The 23,900-nt window shown below is 52.4% G+C and overlaps 1 protein-coding gene across 1 annotated transcript; it reads left to right on the top strand.

Moving 5' to 3' along the window:
* The first annotated feature begins 23 nt into the window (after window positions 1–23).
* LOC122935217 (intraflagellar transport protein 172 homolog) lies at window positions 24–23,469 on the top strand. Its single transcript, XM_044290982.1, has 15 exons — window positions 24–179; window positions 1,576–1,719; window positions 4,364–4,476; window positions 4,553–4,592; window positions 4,696–4,761; window positions 4,888–4,967; window positions 7,911–7,998; window positions 15,910–16,124; window positions 16,203–16,326; window positions 16,724–16,819; window positions 16,909–17,070; window positions 18,905–18,958; window positions 20,283–20,386; window positions 20,474–20,559; window positions 23,273–23,469. Exons 1-15 carry the CDS (start codon window positions 141–143, stop codon window positions 23,467–23,469), a joined length of 1,608 nt encoding a protein of 535 aa, XP_044146917.1. The 5' UTR covers window positions 24–140.
* Window positions 23,470–23,900: the final 431 nt, after the last annotated feature.

Raw genomic sequence — 23,900 nt, 5'->3', positions numbered from 1 at the left:
TTACGTAAGACGCTTCTTCTGCGTGCGTTCTCACGTCTGTTACCTAGGCAACCGCCAGAGCCTGAAACGCCGCTGTTAGGAGAAAGAAGAAAAGGTCACCGTCCTGAAGAGAGAAGTCCGGAGCGAACCGAACCGGCAGCATGCAGCTGAAACACCTGAAGACCCTGCTGAGCCCACAGGTGACCCCGAAATCTGCAGTGCTCCCCTAATACCACATATGGAGGGCCCGGCCGCTCTATAGGGTGACGTGGAGGGCCCGGCCGCTCTATAGGGTGACATGGAGGGCCCGGCCGCTCTATAGGGTGACGTGGAGGGACCGGCCGCTCTATAGGGTGACGTGGAGGGCCCGGCCGCTCTATAGGGTGACGTGGAGGGACCGGCCGCTCTATAGGGTGACGTGGAGGAACCGGGCCGCTCTATAGGGTGACGTGGAGGGACCGGCCGCTCTATAGGGTGACGTGGAGGGACCGGCCGCTCTATAGGGTGACGTGGAGGGACCGGCCGCTCTATAGGGTGACATGGAGGGCCCGGCCGCTCTATAGGGTGACATGGAGGGCCCGGCCGCTCTATAGGGTGACGTGGAGGGGCCGGATGCTCTATAGGGTGACGTGGAGGGACCGGCCGCTCTATAGGGTGACATAGAGGGACCGGCCGCTCTATAGGGTGACATAGAGGGACCGGCCGCTCTATAGGGTGACATAGAGGGACCGGCCGCTCTATAGGGTGACGTGGAGGGACCGGCCGCTCTATAGGGTGACGTGGAGGGACCGGCCGCTCTATAGGGTGACGTGGAGGGACCGGCCGCTCTATAGGGTGACGTGGAGGGACCGGCCGCTCTATAGGGTGACGTGGAGGGACCGACCGCTCTATAGGGTGACATGGAGGGACCGGCCGCTCTATAGGGTACGTGGAGGGACTGGCCGCTCTATAGGGTGACATGGAGGGACCGGCCGCTCTATAAGGTGACATGATTGGGAAAGGCACTCTATAGGGTAACATGGAGGGACCGGCCGCTCTATAGGGTGACGTGGAGGGACCGGCCGCTCTACAGGGTGACGTGATTGGGACGGGCTGCTCTATAGGGTGACATGATTGGGGCAGGCTGTTATATAGGGTGACGTGGAGGGGCCGGCCGCTCTATAGGGTGACGTGGAGGGACCGGCCGCTCTATAGGGTGACGTGGAGGGACCGGATGCTCTATAGGGTGACGTGGAGGGACCGGCCGCTCTATAGGGTGACATGATTGGGACAGGCACTCTATAGGGTGACGTGGAGGGACCGGCCGCTCTATAGGGTGACATGATTGGGACCGGCCGCTCTATAGGGTGACGTGGAGGGGCCGGCCGCTCTATAGGGTGACGTGGAGGGGCCGGCCGCTCTATAGGGTGACGTGGAGGGGCCGGCCGCTCTATAGGGTGACATTATTGGGACAGGCGCTCTATAGGGTAACATGATTGGGGCAGGCTGTTATATAGGGTGACGCATCATCTTCGGCTCCTGGTAGATGGTCTTTTTCACTCCCAGCTCCACCTTGTAGATGAATATCTGAGGGTGATATCTGCTCTCTCTCATTAGGACGGAGCAGCGAAGGTCACGTGTATGACTTGGTCTCACAATAACGCAAAGTTTGCCGTGTGCACCGTGGACCGCGTGGTTCTGCTGTACGATGAACACGGAGAGAGGAGGGACAAGTTCTCCACAAAACCTGCTGACGCCAAGGTACCAATCACATAGGGGCAGTTCTCATGTTGTAGCAGGGACAACCGATCCTAGCGGTGATGTCATCACTGGCGGAGTGTGGACTGGTGATGTCAGCGCTGCCAGGGTGAAGACTGGTGATGTCAGCGCTGCCGGGGTGAGGACTGGTGATGTCAGCGCTGCCGGGGTGAGGACTGGTGATGTCAGCGCTGCCGGGGTGAAGACTGGTGATGTCAGCGCTGCCGGGGTGAGGACTGGTGATGTCAGCGCTGCCAGGGTGAAAAATGGTGATGTCAGTGCTGCCGGGGTCAGGACTGGTGATGTCAGCGCTGCCGGGGGGAAGAATGGTGATGTCAGCGCTGCCAGAGTGAGGACTGGTGATGTCAGCGCTGCCAGGGTGAAGACTGGTGATGTCATTGGTCCCGGGGTGAGGACTGGTGATGTCAGCGCTGCCGGGGTGAGGACTGGTGATGTCAGCGCTGCCAGGGTGAAGACTGGTGATGTCATTGGTCCCGGGGTGAGGACTGGTGATGTCAGCGCTGCTGGGGTGAGGACTGCTGGGTGTGATGTCATTATTGGGGTGTGATGTCCTTATTGGGGTGTGATGTCAGTACCACTGGCGTGCCGGGTGTGATGTCAGTACCACTGGCGTGCCGGGTGTGATGTCATTATTGGGGTGTGATGTCAGTACCACTGGCGTGCCGGGTGTGATGTCATTATTGGGGTGTGATGTCAGTACCACTGGCGTGTCGGGTGTGATGTCATTATTGGGGTGTGATGTCAGTACCACCGGTGTGCCGGGTGTGATGTCATTATTGGGGTGTGATGTAAGTACCACCGGTGTGCCAGGTGTGATGTCATTATTGGGGTGTGATGTCAGTACCACCGGTGTGCCGGGTGTGATGTCAGTACCACCGGTGTGCCGGGTGTGATGTCAGTACCACCGGCGTTCCGGATGGGATGTCATTATTGGGGTGTGATGTCATTATTGGGGTGTGATGTCACCACTGGCGTGTCGGGTGTGATGTCATTATTAGGGTGTGATGTCAGTACCACCGGCGTGCCGGGTGTGATGTCATTATTGGGGTGTGATGTCAGTACCACTGGCGTGTCAGGTGTGATGTCATTATTGGGGTGTGATGTCAGTACCACTGGCGTGTCGGGTGTGATGTCATTATTGGGGTGTGATGTCAGTACCACCGGCGTGTCGGGTGTGATGTCATTATTGGGGTGTGATGTCAGTACCACCGGCGTGTCGGGTGTGATGTCATTATTGGGGTGTGATGTCAGTACCACCGGCGTGTCGGGTGTGATGTCATTATTGGGGTGTGATGTCAGTACCACTGGCGTGTCGGGTGTGATGTCATTATTAGGGTGTGATGTCAGTACCACTGGCGTGTCTGGTGTGATGTCATTATTGGGGTGTGATGTCACCACTGGAGTGCCGGGTGTGATGTCATTATTGGGGTGTGATGTCAGTACCACCGGCGTGCCGGGTGTGATGTCATTATTGGGGTGTGATGTCAGTACCACTGGAGTGCCGGGTGTGATGTCATTATTGGGGTGTGATGTCAGTACCACTGGCGTGTCGGGTGTGATGTCATTATTGGGGTGTAATGTCAGTACCACTGGCCTGTCGGGTGTGATGTCATTATTGGGGTGTGATGTCAGTACCACCGGTGTGTCGGGTGTGATGTCATTATTGGGGTGTGATGTCAGTACCACCGGCGTGTCGGGTGTGATGTCATTATTGGGGTGAGATGTCAGTACCACCGGCGTGTCGGGTGTGATGTCAGTACCACCGGCGTGTCGGGTGTGATGTCATTATTGGGGTGTGATGTCAGTACCACCGGTGTGTCGGGTGTGATGTCATTATTGGGGTGTGATGTCAGTACCACCGGCGTGCCGGATGTGATGTCATTATTGGGGTGTGATGTCACCACCGGCGTGTCGGGTGTGATGTCATTATTGGGGTGTGATGTCAGTACCACCGGTGTGCCGGGTGTGATGTCATTATTGGGGTGTGATGTCAGTACCACCGGCGTGTCGGGTGTGATGTCAGTACCACTGGCGTGTCGGGTGTGATGTCATTATTGGGGTGTGATGTCAGTACCACTGGCGTGCCGGGTGTGATGTCATTATTGGGGTGTGATGTCAGTACCACCGGCGTGTCGGGTGTGATGTCAGTACCACTGGCGTGTCGGGTGTGATGTCATTATTGGGGTGTGATGTCAGTACCACCGGCGTGCCGGGTGTGATGTCATTATTGGGGTGTGATGTCAGTACCACCGGCGTGCCGGGTGTGATGTCATTATTGGGGTGTGATGTCAGTACCACCGGCGTGCCGGGTGTGATGTCATTATTGGGGTGTGATGTCAGTACCACCGGCGTGTCGGGTGCGATGTCACCACCGGCGTGTCGGGTGTGATGTCACCACTGGCGTGCCGGGTGTGATGTCATTATTGGGGTGTGATGTCACCACCGGCGTGTCGGGTGTGATGTCATTATTGGGGTGTGATGTCAGTACCACCGGTGTGTCGGGTGCGATGTCACCACTGGCGTGCCGGGTGTGATGTCATTATTGGGGTGTGATGTCACCACTGGCGTGTCGGGTGTGATGTCATCTTTGGGGTGCTTTGGTGTTTTCAGACTCCTCTCTTTGCAGTACGGGAAGAAGAGTTACATGGTAAAGGGTATGGCCTTCTCCCCGGACTCCACGAAGATCGCTATTGGACAGACGGACAACATAATTTACGTGTACAGGATCGGGGAGGACTGGTGAGTACGGACGCTGGTCCTGTCATGTGACCGCTCAGCCATCTTGTACACTGACGCCTGTCTTCTTTCCTTGTAGGGGAGATAAGAAGGTGATCTGTAATAAATTCCTTCAGACGGTAAGTTCCTCTGCGTCTCTGCTGTGTACTGGGAGCAGATAGGTGCCCCCCGTCTGTACCGCTCGGCACCCCACTGATGTGTCTCCTGTCATTTGTGTCCTAGAGCGCGGTCACCTGTCTCCTGTGGCCTCTAGAGAACACCATCGTCTTTGGCCTGGCTGAAGGGAAGGTAGGTTTTCTTCTACATCTTAGGATATTTTGGGCTCCTCTTTTGACAAGATTGAGAGTTGTAGTCCTTCCCTCAGATCTGACGAGTCCCTGAATGCTCAGCTCACACCTTGTCTCTTTCCTCCAGATCCGTCTGGCAAACACCAAGACGAACAAGTCCTCCACCATCTACGGGACTGAATCGTACGTCGTGTCCCTGACCTCCAAGTGAGTATGGGGTCCCCAGAGGGGCAGGTTCAGTAGAGCTGGGGGCCCAAACCTACCGTAAGAGGGAGAACAGGGTGCATCTGGATGTATATGTATGATGTCCTATAATACAGAGGTGTGGAGGAGAGGAGGAAGCTTCCAGGTACAGGATGTATGGACAGGTCCATGTACAGTCACCGTATATGTATGATGTCCTATAATACAGAGGTGTGGAGGAGGAGGAAGCTTCCAGGTACAGGACGTATGGACAGGTCCATGTACAGTCACCGTATATGTATGATGTCCTATAATACAGAGATGTGGAGGAGGAGGAGGAAGCTTCCAGGTACAGGACGTATGGACAGGTCCATGTACAGTCACCGTATATGTATGATGTCCTATAATACAGAGGTGTGGAGGAGAGGAGGAAGCTTCCAGGTACAGGACGTATGGACAGGTACATGTACAGTCACCGTATATGTATGATGTCCTATAATACAGAGATGTGGAGGAGAGGAGGAAGCTTCCAGGTACAGGACGTATGGACAGGTCCATGTACAGTCACCGTATATGTATGATGTCCTATAATACAGAGGTGTGGAGGAGAGGAGGAAGCTTCCAGGTACAGGACGTATGGACAGGTCCATGTACAGACACCGTATATGTATGATGTCCTATAATACAGAGGTGTGGAGGAGAGGAGGAAGCTTCCAGGTACAGGACGTATGGACAGGTCCATGTACAGTCACCGTATATGTATGATGTCCTATAATACAGAGGTGTGGAGGAGAGGAGGAAGCTTCCAGGTACAGGACGTATGGACAGGTGCATGTACAGTCACCGTATATGTATGATGTCCTATAATACAGAGGTGTGGAGGAGAGGAGGAAGCTTCCAGGTACAGGACGTATGGACAGGTCCATGTACAGTCACCGTATATGTATGATGTCCTATAATACAGAGGTGTGGAGGAGAGGAGGAAGCTTCCAGGTACAGGACGTATGGACAGGTACATGTACAGTCACCGTATATGTATGATGTCCTATAATACAGAGGTGTGGAGGAGAGGAGGAAGCTTCCAGGTACAGGACGTATGGACAGGTCCATGTACAGTCACCGTATATGTATGATGTCCTATAATACAGAGGTGTGGAGGAGAGGAGGAAGCTTCCAGGTACAGGACGTATGGACAGGTCCATGTACAGTCACCGTATATGTATGATGTCCTATAATACAGAGATGTGGAGGAGGAGGAAGCTTCCAGGTACAGGACGTATGGACAGGTACATGTACAGTCACCGTATATGTATGATGTCCTATAATACAGAGGTGTGGAGGAGAGGAGGAAGCTTCCAGGTACAGGACGTATGGACAGGTCCATGTACAGTCACCGTATATGTATGATGTCCTATAATACAGAGGTGTGGAGGAGAGGAGGAAGCTTCCAGGTACAGGACGTATGGACAGGTACATGTACAGTCACCGTATATGTATGATGTCCTATAATACAGAGGTGTGGAGGCGAGGAGGAAGCTTCCAGGTACAGGACGTATGGACAGGTACATGTACAGTCACCGTATATGTATGATGTCCTATAATACAGAGGTGTGGAGGAGAGGAGGAAGCTTCCAGGTACAGGACGTATGGACAGGTACATGTACAGTCACGTATATGTATGATGTCCTATAATACAGAGGTGTGGAGGAGAGGAGGAAGCTTCCAGGTACAGGACGTATGGACAGGTCCATGTGCAGTCACCGTATATGTATGATGTCCTATAATACAGAGGTGTGGAGGAGAGGAGGAAGCTTCCAGGTACAGGACGTATGGACAGGTACATGTACAGTCACCGTATATGTATGATGTCCTATAATACAGAGGTGTGGAGGAGAGGAGGAAGCTTCCAGGTACAGGACGTATGGACAGGTCCATGTACAGTCACCGTATATGTATGATGTCCTATAATACAGAGGTGTGGAGGAGAGGAGGAAGCTTCCAGGTACAGGACGTATGGACAGGTACATGTACAGTCACCGTATATGTATGATGTCCTATAATACAGAGATGTGGAGGAGAGGAGGAAGCTTCCAGGTACAGGACGTATGGACAGGTACATGTACAGTCACCGTATATGTATGATGTCCTATAATACAGAGGTGTGGAGGAGAGGAGGAAGCTTCCAGGCATAGGACGTATGGACAGGTCCATGTACAGTCACCGTATATGTATGATGTCCTATAATACAGAGATGTGGAGGAGGAGGAGGAAGCTTCCAGGTACAGGACGTATGGACAGGTCCATGTACAGTCACCGTATATGTATGATGTCCTATAATACAGAGGTGTGGAGGAGAGGAGGAAGCTTCCAGGTACAGGACGTATGGACAGGTACATGTACAGTCACCGTATATGTATGATGTCCTATAATACAGAGGTGTGGAGGAGAGGAGGAAGCTTCCAGGTACAGGACGTATGGACAGGTCCATGTACAGACACCGTATATGTATGATGTCCTATAATACAGAGGTGTGGAGGAGAGGAGGAAGCTTCCAGGTACCGGACGTATGGACAGGTCCATGTACAGACACCGTATATGTATGATGTCCTATAATACAGAGATGTGGAGGAGGAGGAAGCTTCCAGGTACAGGACGTATGGACAGGTCCATGTACAGTCACCGTATATGTATGATGTCCTATAATACAGAGATGTGGAGGAGAGGGGGAAGCTTCCAGGTACAGGACGTATGGACAGGTACATGTACAGTCACCGTGTATGTATGATGTCCTATAATACAGAGGTGTGGAGGAGAGGAGGAAGCTTCCAGGTATAGGACGTATGGACAGGTCCATGTACAGTCACTGTATATGTATGATGTCCTGTAATACAGAGGTGTGGATCATACCTCACACTCCGCTCCTGTCATCTCCCGCCAGTAACCCGGTCATTTCTTGTGTTCTCTTAGTATTTCAGGAAAAGGGATCTTGTCCGGCCACGCAGACGGCACCATTGTCCGCTACTTCTTTGATGATGAAGGTTCTGGAGAGTCCCAGGTACGGCTGTGGGAGCGGAGCTCGTTATATTATATAATGGATATATGAGGTGGGATCAAATAAAGGAATCTCCTGTACGCGCCTCTGTATATCGGACACAGTATCAGGAGATCTCCTGTACGCTCCTCTGTATATCGGACACATTGTCAGGAGATCTCCTGTACGCGCCTCTGTATATGGGACACAGTATCAGGAGATCTCCTGTACGCTCCTCTGTATATCGGACACAGTATCAGGAGATCTCCTGTACGCTCCTCTGTATATCGGACACAGTATCAGGAGATCTCCTGTACGCTCCTCTGTATATCGGACACAGTATCAGGAGATCTCCTGTACGCTCCTCTGTATATGGGACACAGTATCAGGAGATCTCCTGTATGCTCCTCTGTATATCGGACACAGTATCAGGAGATCTCCTGTACGCTCCTCTGTATATCGGACACAGTATCAGGAGATCTCCTGTACGCTCCTCTGTATATCGGACACAGTATCAGGAGATCTCCTGTGCGCTCCTCTGTATATCGGACACAGTATCAGCAGATCTCCTGTACGCTCCTCTGTATATCGGACACAGTATCAGGAGATCTCCTGTACGCTCCTCTGTATATCGGACACAGTATCAGGAGATCTCCTGTACGCTCCTCTGTATATCGGACACATTATCCGGAGATCTCCTGTACGCTCCTCTGTATATCGGACACATTGTCAGGAGATCTCCTGTACGCTCCTCTGTATATCGGACACATTGTCAGGAGATCTCCTGTACGCTCCTCTGTATATCGGACACATTATCAGCAGATCTCCTGTACGCTCCTCTGTATATCGGACACAGTATCAGATCTCTTGTACGCTCCTCTGTATATCGGACACAGTATCAGGAGATCTCCTGTACGCGCCTCTGTATATCGGACACAGTATCAGGAGATCTCCTGTACGCTCCTCTGTACATCGGACACAGTATCAGGAGATCTCCTGTACGCTCCTCTGTATATCGGACACATTATCAGGAGATCTCCTGTACGCTCCTCTGTATAGCGGACACAGTATCAGGAGATCTCCTGTACGCTCCTCTGTATATCGGACACATTATCCGGAGATCTCCTGTACGCTCCTCTGTATATCGGACACAGTATCCGGAGATCTCCTGTACACTCCTCTGTATATCGGACACAGTATCAGGAGATCTCCTGTACGCTCCTCTGTATATCGGACACAGTATCAGGAGATCTCCTGTACGCTCCTCTGTATATCGGACACAGTATCAGGAGATCTCCTGTACGCTCCTCTGTATATCGGACACAGTATCAGGAGATCTCCTGTACGCTCCTCTGTATATCGGACACATTATCAGGAGATCTCCTGTACACTCCTCTGTATATCGGACACATTATCCGGAGATCTCCTGTACGCTCCTCTGTATATCGGACACATTATCAGGAGATCTCCTGTACGCTCCTCTGTATATCGGACACAGTATCAGATCTCCTGTACTCTCCTCTGTATATCGGACACAGTATCAGATCTCCTGTACGCTCCTCTGTATATCGGACACAGTATCAGATCTCCTGTACGCTCCTCTGTATATCGGACACATTATCCGGAGATCTCCTGTACGCTCCTCTGTATATCGGACACAGTATCAGGAGATCTCCTGTACGCTCCTCTGTATATCGGATACAGTATCAGATCTCCTGTATGCTCCTCTGTATATCGGACACAGTATCAGGAGATCTCCTGTACGCTCCTCTGTATATCGGATACAGTATCAGATCTCCTGTACGCTCCTCTGTATATCGGACACAGTATCAGGAGATCTCCTGTACGCTCCTCTGTATATCGGACACATTATCAGGAGATCTCCGGTACGCTCCTCTGTATATCGGACACAGTATCAGGAGATCTCCTGTACGCTCCTCTGTATATCGGACACAGTATCAGATCTCCTGTACGCTCCTCTGTATAGCGGACACATTGTCAGGAGATCTCCTGTACGCTCCTCTGTATAGCGGACACATTGTCAGGAGATCTCCTGTATGCTCCTCTGTATATCGGACACAGTATCAGGAGATCTCCTGTACGCTCCTCTGTATAGCGGACACATTATCAGGAGATCTCCTGTACGCTCCTCTGTATATCGGACACAGTATCAGGAGATCTCCTGTACGCTCCTCTGTATAGCGGACACAGTATCAGCAGATCTCCTGTACGCTCCTCTGTATATCGGACACATTATCAGATCACCTGTACGCTCCTCTGTATATCGGATACAGTATCAGATCTCCTGTACGCTCCTCTGTATATCGGACACAGTATCAGGAGATCTCCTGTACGCTCCTCTGTATATCGGACACATTATCAGGAGATCTCCTGTACGCTCCTCTGTATATCGGACACAGTATCCGGAGATCTCCTGTACGCTCCTCTGTATATCGGACACAGTATCAGATCTCCTGTACGCTCCTCTGTATATCGGACACATTGTCAGGAGATCTCCTGTACACTCCTCTGTATATCGGACACAGTATCAGGAGATCTCCTGTACGCTCCTCTGTATAGCGGACACAGTATCAGCAGATCTCCTGTACGCTCCTCTGTATATCGGACACATTATCAGATCACCTGTACGCTCCTCTGTATATCGGATACAGTATCAGATCTCCTGTACGCTCCTCTGTATATCGGACATAGTATCAGGAGATCTCCTGTACGCTCCTCTGTATATCGGACACAGTATCAGGAGATCTCCTGTACGCTCCTCTGTATATCGGACACAGTATCAGGAGATCTCCTGTACGCTCCTCTGTACATCGGACACATTGTCAGGAGATCTCCTGTACGCTCCTCTGTATATCGGACACAGTATCAGGAGATCTCCTGTACGCTCCTCTGTATATCGGACACATTATCAGGAGATCTCCTGTACGCTCCTCTGTACATCGGACACATTGTCAGGAGATCTCCTGTACGCTCCTCTGTATATCGGACACAGTATCAGGAGATCTCCTGTACGCTCCTCTGTATATCGGACACATTATCAGGAGATCTCCTGTACGCTCCTCTGTATATCGGACACATTATCCGGAGATCTCCTGTACGCTCCTCTGTATATCGAACACAGTATCAGATCTCCTGTACGCTCCTCTGTATATCGGACACAGTATCAGATCTCCTGTACGCTCCTCTGTATATCGGACACATTATCCGGAGATCTCCTGTACGCTCCTCTGTATATCGGACACAGTATCCGGAGATCTCCTGTACGCTCCTCTGTATATCGGACACAGTATCAGATCTCCTGTACACTCCTCTGTATAGCGGACACATTATCAGGAGATCTCCTGTACGCTCCTCTGTATATCGAACACATTATTAGATCTCCTGTACGCTCCTCTGTATAGCGGACACAGTATCAGGAGATCTCCTGTACGCTCCTCTGTATATCGGACACAGTATCAGGAGATCTCCTGTACGCTCCTCTGTATATCGGACACATTATCAGGAGATCTCCTGTACGCTCCTCTGTATATCGGACACAGTATCAGGAGATCTCCTGTACGCTCCTCTGTATATCGGACACATTATCAGGAGATCTCCTGTACGCTCCTCTGTATAGCGGACACAGTATCAGATCTCCTGTACGCTCCTCTGTATATCGGACACATTGGGAGGAGATCTCCTGTACGCTCCTCTGTATAGCGGACACATTGGGAGGAGATCTCCTGTACGCTCCTCTGTATAGAGGACACAGTATCAGGAGATCTCCTGTACGCTCCTCTGTATAGCGGACACAGTATCAGGAGATCTCCTGTATGCTCCTCTGTATATCGGACACATTGGGAGGAGATCTCCTGTACGCTCCTCTGTATAGCGGACACATTGGGAGGAGATCTCCTGTACGCTCCTCTGTATATCGGACACATTATCCGGAGATCTCCTGTACGCTCCTCTGTATATCGGACACAGTATCCGGAGATCTCCTGTACGCTCCTCTGTATATCGGACACAGTATCAGATCTCCTGTACGCTCCTCTGTATATCGGACACATTGTCAGGAGATCTCCTGTACACTCCTCTGTATATCGGACACAGTATCAGGAGATCTCCTGTACGCTCCTCTGTATATCGGACACATTATCAGGAGATCTCCTGTACGCTCCTCTGTATATCGAACACAGTATCAGATCTCCTGTACGCTCCTCTGTATATCGGACACATTGTCAGGAGATCTCCTGTACACTCCTCTGTATATCGGACACATTATCCGGAGATCTCCTGTACGCTCCTCTGTATATCGGACACAGTATCAGATCTCCTGTACGCTCCTCTGTATATCGGACACATTATCCGGAGATCTCCTGTACGCTCCTCTGTATATCGGACACAGTATCAGGAGATCTCCTGTACGCTCCTCTGTATATCGGACACAGTATCAGGAGATCTCCTGTACGCTCCTCTGTATATCGGACACAGTATCAGGAGATCTCCGGTACGCTCCTCTGTATAGCGGACACAGTATCCGGAGATCTCCTGTACGCTCCTCTGTATATCGGACACAGTATCAGATCTCCTGTACGCTCCTCTGTATATCGGACACATTATCAGGAGATCTCCTGTACGCTCCTCTGTACATCGGACACAGTATCAGGAGATCTCCTGTACGCTCCTCTGTATATCGGACACATTATTATCAGGAGATCTCCTGTACGCTCCTCTGTATATCGGACACATTATCGGGAGATCTCCTGTACGCTCCTCTGTATATCGGACACAGTATCAGGAGATCTCCTGTACACTCCTCTGTATATCGGACACAGTATCAGGAGATCTCCTGTACGCTCCTCTGTATATCGGACACATTATCAGGAGATCTCCTGTACGCTCCTCTGTATATCGAACACAGTATCAGGAGATCTCCTGTATGCTCCTCTGTATATCGGATACAGTATCAGATCTCCTGTATGCTCCTCTGTATATCGGACACAGTATCAGGAGATCTCCTGTACGCTCCTCTGTATATCGGATACAGTATCAGATCTCCTGTACGCTCCTCTGTATATCGGACACAGTATCAGGAGATCTCCTGTACGCTCCTCTGTATATCGGACACATTATCAGGAGATCTCCGGTACGCTCCTCTGTATATCGGACACAGTATCAGATCTCCTGTACGCTCCTCTGTATATCGGATACAGTATCAGATCTCCTGTACGCTCCTCTGTATATCGGACACAGTATCAGGAGATCTCCTGTACGCTCCTCTGTATATCGGACACAGTATCAGGAGATCTCCTGTACGCTCCTCTGTATATCGGACACAGTATCAGATCTCCTGTACGCTCCTCTGTATAGCGGACACAGTATCAGGAGATCTCCTGTACGCTCCTCTGTATAGCGGACACATTATCAGGAGATCTCCTGTACGCTCCTCTGTATATCGGACACAGTATCAGGAGATCTCCTGTACGCTCCTCTGTATAGCGGACACAGTATCAGCAGATCTCCTGTACGCTCCTCTGTATATCGGACACATTATCAGATCACCTGTACGCTCCTCTGTATATCGGATACAGTATCAGATCTCCTGTACGCTCCTCTGTATATCGGACACAGTATCAGGAGATCTCCTGTACGCTCCTCTGTATATCGGACACATTATCAGGAGATCTCCTGTACGCTCCTCTGTATAGCGGACACATTGTCAGGAGATCTCCTGTACGCGCCTCTGTATATCGGACACAGTATCAGGAGATCTCCTGTACGCTCCTCTGTATATCGGACACAGTATCCGGAGATCTCCTGTACGCTCCTCTGTATATCGGACACAGTATCAGATCTCCTGTACGCTCCTCTGTATATCGGACACATTGTCAGGAGATCTCCTGTACACTCCTCTGTATATCGGACACAGTATCAGGAGATCTCCTGTACGCTCCTCTGTATAGCGGACACAGTATCAGCAGATCTCCTGTACGCTCCTCTGTATATCGGACACATTATCAGATCACCTGTACGCTCCTCTGTATATCGGATACAGTATCAGATCTCCTGTACGCTCCTCTGTATATCGGACATAGTATCAGGAGATCTCCTGTACGCTCCTCTGTATATCGGACACAGTATCAGCAGATCTCCTGTACGCTCCTCTGTATATCGGACACATTGTCAGGAGATCTCCTGTACACTCCTCTGTATAGCGGACACAGTATCAGCAGATCTCCTGTACGCTCCTCTGTATATCGGACACAGTATCCGGAGATCTCCTGTACGCTCCTCTGTATATCGGACACATTATCAGATCACCTGTACGCTCCTCTGTATATCGGATACAGTATCAGATCTCCTGTACGCTCCTCTGTATATCGGACATAGTATCAGGAGATCTCCTGTACGCTCCTCTGTATATCGGACACAGTATCAGGAGATCTCCTGTACGCTCCTCTGTATATCGGACACAGTATCAGGAGATCTCCTGTACGCTCCTCTGTATATCGGACACATTGTCAGGAGATCTCCTGTACGCTCCTCTGTATATCGGACACAGTATCAGGAGATCTCCTGTACGCTCCTCTGTATATCGGACACAGTATCAGGAGATCTCCTGTACGCTCCTCTGTATATCGGACACAGTATCAGGAGATCTCCTGTACGCTCCTCTGTATATCGGACACAGTATCAGATCTCCTGTACGCTCCTCTGTATATCGGACACAGTATTAGGAGATCTCCTGTACGCTCCTCTGTATATCGGACACATTATTATCAGGAGATCTCCTGTACGCTCCTCTGTATATCGGACACAGTATCAGCAGATCTCCTGTACGCTCCTCTGTATAGCGGACACATTGTCAGGAGATCTCCTGTACGCTCCTCTGTATATCGGACACATTAGGAGGAGATCTCCTGTACGCTCCTCTGTATATCGGACACATTGTCAGGAGATCTCCTGTACGCTCCTCTGTATAGCGGACACAGTATCAGGAGATCTCCTGTACGCTCCTCTGTATAGCGGACACAGTATCAGATCTCCTGTACGCTCCTCTGTATAGCGGACACAGTATCAGATCTCCTGTACGCTCCTCTGTATATCGGACACATTATCCGGAGATCTCCTGTACGCTCCTCTGTATATCGGACACAGTATCAGATCTCCTGTATGCTCCTCTGTATAGCGGACACAGTATCAGGAGATCTCCTGTACGCTCCTCTGTATATCGGACACAGTATCAGGAGATCTCCTGTACGCTCCTCTGTATATCGGACACAGTATCAGATCTCCTGTACGCTCCTCTGTATATCGGACACAGTATTAGGAGATCTCCTGTACGCTCCTCTGTATATCGGACACATTATTATCAGGAGATCTCCTGTACGCTCCTCTGTATATCGGACACAGTATCAGCAGATCTCCTGTACGCTCCTCTGTATAGCGGACACATTGTCAGGAGATCTCCTGTACGCTCCTCTGTATATCGGACACATTAGGAGGAGATCTCCTGTACGCTCCTCTGTATATCGGACACATTGTCAGGAGATCTCCTGTACGCTCCTCTGTATAGCGGACACAGTATCAGGAGATCTCCTGTACGCTCCTCTGTATAGCGGACACAGTATCAGATCTCCTGTACGCTCCTCTGTATAGCGGACACAGTATCAGATCTCCTGTACGCTCCTCTGTATATCGGACACATTATCCGGAGATCTCCTGTACGCTCCTCTGTATATCGGACACAGTATCAGATCTCCTGTATGCTCCTCTGTATAGCGGACACAGTATCAGGAGATCTCCTGTACGCTCCTCTGTATAGCGGACACATTGGGAGGAGCGTTCCCGTGGCGGTGTCACTGTGATGTGGGTTCGTAGTCAGGCTGGTCCTGTTGCACTGGTCATTTATGAACCCGTCATGTGTTTCAGGGGAAGCTCGCCACCCATCCCTGCCCCCCGTACGCCCTGGCCTGGGCATCGAGCAGCATCGTTGCTGGTGGCTGTGATAAGAAGCTTGTGGCTTATGGTCGAGAAGGACAAGTCATCCAGACCTTTGACTACAGCCGAGACCCTAGTGAGCGGGAGCTGAGCGTGGCCGTCACTAGTCCTAGTGGGCAGTCTGTAGTGGTCGGCAGCCATGACAGGTAGGTTGAAGACACACGGGGTTACACTATGGTTCGGCCCCTCCCTCCATCCTCACGGTTATTCACCCTCTTCTGCAGACTGCGAGTGCTGAACTGGAGCGCCCGCCGGGGATTGTGGGAAGAATCGCGGCCCAAGGACATCCCCAACCTGTACAGCATCACGGCTCTGGCCTGGAAGAGGGACGGCTCCAGACTCTGCGCAGTAAGTACCCCTATGTGTGGGGGAGTGGTCCCTGTTTTGTGCACAGGAGGGGCATTTACTCTGTGTGTGCGTATGTGCGTAAGTGGGGCTTCTGCTGTGTGCATGGGTGGGTCTTCTGCTGTGTGGGTGGGGCTTCTGCTGTGTGCATGGGTGGGTCTTCTGCTGTGTGGGTGGGGCTTCTGCTATATGCGTGGGTGGGGCTTCTGTGTGCAGGGGTGGGTCTTCTGCTGTGTGGGTGGGGCTTCTGCTGTGTGCATGGGTGGGTCTTCTGTGTGGGTGGGGCTTCTGCTATGTACGTGGGTGGGGCTACTGCTTGGTGATTGGGCAGTATGTTCTCTTGTGTATTGGGGGGACTACAGTTGTACATAGGAGGCGCTAGCACTTACCTCTTCTCCAGGGCACGCTGTGTGGAGGGGTGGAGCAGTTTGACTGTTGCCTGCGACGTTCAATCTACAAAAATAAGTTTGAGATGACCTATGTTGGACCAAGTCAGGTAAGTTACCACAACCCCTGCCAAGGGATATGGGGGCACCCATACTCCCAGCCCAGGAACTGAGGTGCTAGCCCTGTGTCTGCGTGCAGGTGATTGTGAAGAACCTCTCCTCGGGGACCCGTGTGGTGCTGAAGTCTCATTATGGATATGAGGTCGATGAGGTGAAGATTTTGGGGAAGGATCGATTCCTGGTCGCTCATACGTCCGACACTTTGCTTCTCGGAGACCTGGTTTCCAACCGGCTGAGTGAGGTATGACTGCACACTACTAGATGCCTCCTACCTCTCCAGGGGCGGACTGAGAACTTAAAGTGGCCCTGGAAAAAATACCTAAAAGTGGCCCCCATGTTGCAGGTGGGGCAACATAAGTAGTAGCGGTCAATACAAGTTAGCAGAGCCGGTAATACCACAGCGCAGCACAAAATACTCCCCAGAATCTGTGGTGGCCATCGAGAGCGGCCACGTTCCGTCCTCCACTTGTCTCATGGACATGGAGCAGATGCTGATGAGGCGAGATGCCAGCCCCAGCAGTGTGTACCTGGCCGGCAGCAGTGAGGAGGGCTCGGGTGGCCCTGCCAGCGCCATACTACCTACTGCATCCTACTGCGATGTTCTAGGAGGCGTCTCAGTGAGGCATGTTCTAGGAGGCGTGGTGGGGGGGGCGTCTCAGTGAGGCATGTTCTAGGAGGCGTGGTGGGGGAGGCGTCTCAGTGAGGCATGTTCTAGGAGGCGTGGTGGGGGGGTGTCTCAGTGAGGCATGTTCTAGGAGGCGTGGTGGGGGGGCGTCTCAGTGAGGCATGTTCTAGGAGGCGTGGTTGGGGGGGCGTCTCAGTGAGGCATGTTCTAGGAGGCGTGGTTGGGGGGGTGCGTCTCAGTGAGGCATGCTCTAGAAGGCGTGGTTGGGGGGGTGCGTCTCAGTGAGGCATGCTCTAGGAGGCGTGGTTGGGGGGGGGTGCGTCTCAGTGAGGCATGTTCTAGGAGGCGTGGTGGGGGGGCGTCTCAGTGAGGCATGTTCTAGGAAGCGTGGTTGGGGGGGGGTGCGTCTCAGTGAGGCATGTTCTAGGAGGCGTGGTGGGGGGGCGTCTCAGTGAGGCATGTTCTAGGAAGCGTGGTTGGGGGGGTGCGTCTCAGTGAGGCATGCTCTAGGAGGCGTGGTTGGGGGGGGGTGCGTCTCAATGAGGCATGTTCTAGGAGGCGTGGTGGGGGGGGCGTCTCAGTGAGGCATGTTCTAGGAGGCGTGGTGGGGGGGGCGTCTCAGTGAGGCATGTTCTAGGAGGCGTGGTTGGGGGGCGTCTCAGTGAGGCATGTTCTAGGAGGCGTGGTGGGGGGGGGGGTGTCTCAGTGAGGCATGTTCTAGGAGGCGTGGTGGGTGGGGGCGTCTCAGTGAGGCATGTTCTAGGAGGCGTGGTGGGGGGCGTCTCAGTGAGGCATGTTCTAGGAGGCGTGGTGGGGGGCGTCTCAGTGAGGCATGTTCTAGGAGGCGTGGTGGTGGGGGCGTCTCAGTGAGGCATGTTCTAGGAGGCGTGGTGGGGGGCGTGTCTCAGTGAGGCATGTTCTAGGAGGCGTCTCAGTGAGGCATGTTCTAGGAGGCGTGGTGGGGGGGCGTCTCAGTGAGGCATGTTCTAGGAGGCGTGGTGGGGGGGGTGTCTCAGTGAGGCATGTTCTAGGAGGCGTGGTGGTGGGGGCGTCTCAGTGAGGCATGTTCTAGGAGGCGTGGTGGGGGGCGTGTCTCAGTGAGGCATGTTCTAGGAGGCGTCTCAGTGAGGCATGTTCTAGGAGGCGTGGTGGGGGGGGCGTCTCAGTGAGGCATGTTCTAGGAGGCGTGGTTGGGGGGCGTCTCAGTGAGGCATGTTCTAGGAGGCGTGGTGGGGGGGGGGTGTCTCAGTGAGGCATGTTCTAGGAGGCGTGGTGGGTGGGGGCGTCTCAGTGAGGCATGTTCTAGGAGGCGTGGTGGGGGGCGTCTCAGTGAGGCATGTTCTAGGAGGCGTAGTTGGGGGGGCGTCTCAGTGAGGCATGTTCTAGGAGGCGTCTCAGTGAGGCATGTTCTAGCCTGGTACCTCGGCTGATCTTTCTATGTTTTCTGCAGGTGGCGTGGCCCGGCTCCGGAGGCAATGAGAAATTCTTCTTCGAAAATGAGAATGTAAAAATTTGCTTCATACCAAACTACTACTACTCCAACCGGTCACTGTACTCCGCCACAACATACTACTACTCCAACCGGTCACCGTACTCCGCCACAACATACTACTACTCCAACCGGTCACCGTACTCCGCCACAACATACTACTACTCCAACCGGTCACCTGTACTCCGCCACAACATACTACTACTCCAACCGCCTGTTTCCACCCCCACCTGTGTCATCCGCCACAACATACTACTACTCCAACCGGTCACCGTACTCCGCCACAATACTACCTTACTCCAACCTGGTCACTGTACTCCGCCACAACATCTACTACTCAACCGGTCACTGTACTCCGCCACAACATACTACTACTCCAACGGTCACTGTACTCCGCCACAACATACTACTACTCCACCGGTCACTGTACTCCGCCAACAACATACTACTACTCCAACCGGTCACTGACTCCGCCACAACCATACTACTACTCCAACCGGTCACCTGTACTCCGCCACACCATACTACTACTCCAACGGTCACTGTACTCCGCCACAACATACTACTACTCCAACCGGTCACTGTACTCCGCCACAACATACTACTACTCCAAACCGGTCCCCGTACTCCGCCACAACATACTACTACTCCAACCGGTCACTGTACTCTGCCACAACATACTACTACTCCAACCGGTCACTGTACTCCGCCACAACATACTACTACTCCAAACCGGTCACTGTACTCCGCCACAACATACTACTACTCCAACCGGTCACTGTACTCCGCCACAACATACTACTACTCCAACCGGTCACTGTACTCCGCCACAACATACTACTACTCCAACCGGTCACTGTACTCCGCCACAACATACTACTACTCCAACCGGTCACTGTACTCCGCCACAACATACTACTACTCCAACCGGTCACTGTACTCCGCCACAACATACTACTACTCCAACCGGTCACTGTACTCCGCCACAACATAATACTACTCCAACCAGTCACTGTACTCCGCCACAACATACTACTACTCCAACCGGTCACTGTACTCCGCCACAACATACTACTACTCCAACCGGTCACTGTACTCCGCCACAACATACTACTACTCCAACCAGTCACTGTACTCCGCCACAACATACTACTACTCCAACCGGTCACTGTACTCCGCCACAACGAACTACTACTCCAACCGGTCACTGTACTCCGCCACAACATACTACTACTCCAACCGGTCACTGTACTCCGCCACAACATACTACTACTCCCATCAGACCTCTGTATGTGACGGCAGTATGCTGGGGGTACTTACAGACTCCTCCCTGTGACAGGTCTGCATGATCTTCAATGCCGGGGAGCTGACCCTGGTGGAGTATGGCAGTAACGAGGTGCTGGGCAGTGTCCGCACAGAGTTCATGAACCCCCATCTCATCAGGTGAGTGCAAAGGGTTAACTTCAGGGGCCACAAAAACCCCAGAGCCCCCCAAAACCCCTGACCTCCTGACCCTCATCTTCATTACAGTGTGCGGCTGAACGAGCGGAAACAGCGAGGCACGGAGGACAACAAGAAGCTGGCCTACCTCCTAGACATGAAGAGCATAGCCATAGGTACCTACCTGATACACTGACCCCAGCTACAGACACCTACCCCTCCTCATACACTGACCCCAGCTACAGACACCTACCCCCCGTCCTCATACACTGACCCCAGCTATAGACACCTACCCCCCGTCCTCATACACTGACCCCAGCTATAGACACCTACCTCTCCTCATACACTGACCCCAGCTACAGACACCTACCCCCCTGTCCTCATACACTGACCTCAGCTATAGACACCTACCCCCCCGTCCTCATACACTGACCTCAGCTATAGACACCTACCCCCCCGTCCTCATACACTGACCCCAGCTACAGACACCTACCTCTCCTCATACACTGACCCCAGCTATAGACACCTACCCCCCTGTCCTCATACACTGACCCAGCTATAGACACCTACCTCTCCTCATACACTGACCCCAGCTATAGACACCTACCTCTCCTCATACACTGACCCCAGCTATAGACACCTACCCCCCTGTCCTCATACACTGACCTCAGCTATAGACACCTACCTCTCCTCATACACTGACCCCAGCTATAGACACCTACCTCTCCTCATACACTGACCCCAGCTATAGACACCTACCCCTCCTGTCCTCATACACTGACCCCAGCTATAGACACCTACCCCCCCCCCCGTCCTCATACACTGACCTCAGCTATAGACACCTACCCCTCCTGTCCTCATACACTGACCCCAGCTATAGACACCTACCCCCCCCGTCCTCATACACTGACCCCAGCTATAGACACCTACCCCCCCCCCCCCGTCCTCATACACTGACCTCAGCTATAGACTCCTACCCCCCTGTCCTCATACACTGACCCCAGCTATAGACACCTACCCCCCTGTCCTCATACACTGACCCCAGCTATAGACACCTACCCCCCCGTCCTCATACACTGACCTCAGCTATAGACACCTACCCCTCCTGTCCTCATACACTGACCTCAGCTATAGACACCTACCCCTCCTGTCCTCATACACTGACCCCAGCTATAGACACCTACCCCCCTGTCCTCATACACTGGACCTCAGCTATAGACACCTACCACTCCTGTCCTCATACACTGACCTCAGCTATAGACACCTACCCCTCCTGTCCTCATACACTGACCCCCAGCTATAGACACCTACCCCTCCTGTCCTCATACACTGACCCCAGCTATAGACACCTACCCCCCCGTCCTCATACACTGACCTCAGCTATAGACACCTACCCCTCCTGTCCTCATACACTGACCTCAGCTATAGACACCTACCCCTCCTGTCCTCATACACTGACCCCAGCTATAGACACCTACCCCCCCCCGTCCTCATACACTGACCTCAGCTATAGACACCTACCCCTCCTGTCCTCATACACTGACCTCAGCTATAGACACCTACCCCTCCTGTCCTCATACACTGACCTCAGCTATAGACACCTACCCCTCCTGTCCTCATACACTGACCCCCAGCTATAGACACCTACCCCCCTGTCCTCATACACTGACCCCAGCTATAGACACCTACCCCCCCCCCCCCCGTCCTCATACACTGACCCCAGCTATAGACACCTACCCCTCCTGTCCTCATACACTGACCCCAGCTATAGACACCTACCCCCCTGTCCTCATACACTGACCCCAGCTATAGACACCTACCCCTCCTGTCCTCATACACTGACCTCAGCTATAGACACCTACCCCCCGGTCCTCATACACTGACCTCAGCTATAGACTCCTACCCCTCCTGTCCTCATACACTGACCCCAGCTATAGACACCTACCCCTCCTGTCCTCATACACTGACCTCAGCTATAGTCACCTACCCCCCTGTCCTCATACACTGACCTCAGCTATAGACACCTACCCCGCCTGTCCTCATACACTGACCCCAGCTATAGACACCTACCCCTCCTGTCCTCATACACTGACCCCAGCTATAGACACCTACCCCTCCTCTCCTCATACACTGACCCTAGCTATAGACACCTACCCCTCCTGTCCTCATACACTGACCCCAGCTATAGACACCTACCCCCCTGTCCTCATACACTGACATCAGCTATAGACACCTACCTCTCCTCATACACTGACCCCAGCTATAGACACCTACCTCTCCTCATACACTGACCCCAGCTATAGACACCTACCCCTCCTGTCCTCATACACTGACCCCAGCTATAGACACCTACCCCCCCGTCCTCATACACTGACCTCAGCTATAGACACCTACCCCTCCTGTCCTCATACACTGACCCCAGCTATAGACACCTACCCTCCTGTCCTCATACACTGACCCCAGCTATAGACACCTACCCCTCCTGTCCTCATACACTGACCTCAGCTATAGACACCTACCCCTCCTGTCCTCATACACTGACCTCAGCTATAGACACCTACCCCTCCTGTCCTCATACACTGACCTCAGCTATAGACACCTACCCCTCCTGTCCTCATACACTGACCTCAGCTATAGACACCTACCCCTCCTGTCCTCATACACTAACCCCAGCTATAGGCACCTACCCCTCCTGTCCTCATGCACTGATCTTAGCTCTAGTGACCTTCCTGACTTGTACTGAGATGATCCATGTTTGAGCCTTTTGCATCCGTAGTATGTTTAATATGATTGGGTGGATGATGGTGGTAGTAGTTTGGTTGTTCTGATGCAGGCTCACATACGACAGTTATTAACTCTTCTTTCCTGACGTCCTCCTTTATTTTGCAGTGGATCTGGTGTCTGGGTATAATTTAGGTATGGTCACTCATGACACCAAAATCGACTGGTTGGAGCTGAATGAAACCGGACATAAACTGCTCTTCAGAGATAAGAAGCTTCGGGTGAGAGGAATTATCCGGCCCCAGTCTAAACTAAACGCCCCATCATCCCTCTGTGCGCCGCTCCATCGGGATCCCGTTATATAGCTCTTCTCTCCTCCTCCATCCTCTGTGCTCTGCTCCATCAGGTCCTGTTATATAGCTCTTCTCTCCTCCTCCATCCTCTGTGCTCTGCTCCATCAGGTCCTGTTATATAGCTCTTCTCTCCTCCTCCATCCTCTGTGCTCTGCTCCATCAGGTCCTGTTATATATCTCTTCTCTCCTCCTCCATCCTCTGTGCTCTGCTCCATCAGGTTCTGTTATATATCTCTTCTCTCCTCCTCCATCCTCTGTGCTCTGCTCCATCAGGTCCTGTTATATATCTCTTCTCTCCTCCTGCATCCTCTGTGCTCTGCTCCATCAGGTTCTGTTATATAGCTCTTCTCTCCTCCTGCATCCTCTGTGCTCTGCTCCATCAGGTCCTGTTATATAGCTCTTCTCTCCTCCTCCATCCTCTGTGCTCTGCTCCATCAGGTCCT

Source organism: Bufo gargarizans, chromosome 4 (assembly GCF_014858855.1).
Source record: "Bufo gargarizans isolate SCDJY-AF-19 chromosome 4, ASM1485885v1, whole genome shotgun sequence".
Taxonomy (NCBI): Eukaryota; Metazoa; Chordata; class Amphibia; order Anura; family Bufonidae; genus Bufo; species Bufo gargarizans.
The sequence above is the reverse complement of the archived record's forward strand: the minus strand, read 5'-3'. Positions and strand labels throughout refer to the sequence as shown.

Bases quoted from the DNA above. Each gene is read 5' to 3' on its own strand.
- LOC122935217 (XM_044290982.1), top strand. From the start codon at position 141: ATGCAGCTGAAACACCTGAAGACCCTGCTGAGCCCACAG. The intron at 4,968-7,910 runs GTGAGTATGGGG...GTGTTCTCTTAG, and splicing joins GTCGTGTCCCTGACCTCCAA to TATTTCAGGAAAAGGGATCT. The intron at 20,560-23,272 runs GTACCTACCTGA...TTTATTTTGCAG, and splicing joins CATGAAGAGCATAGCCATAG to TGGATCTGGTGTCTGGGTAT.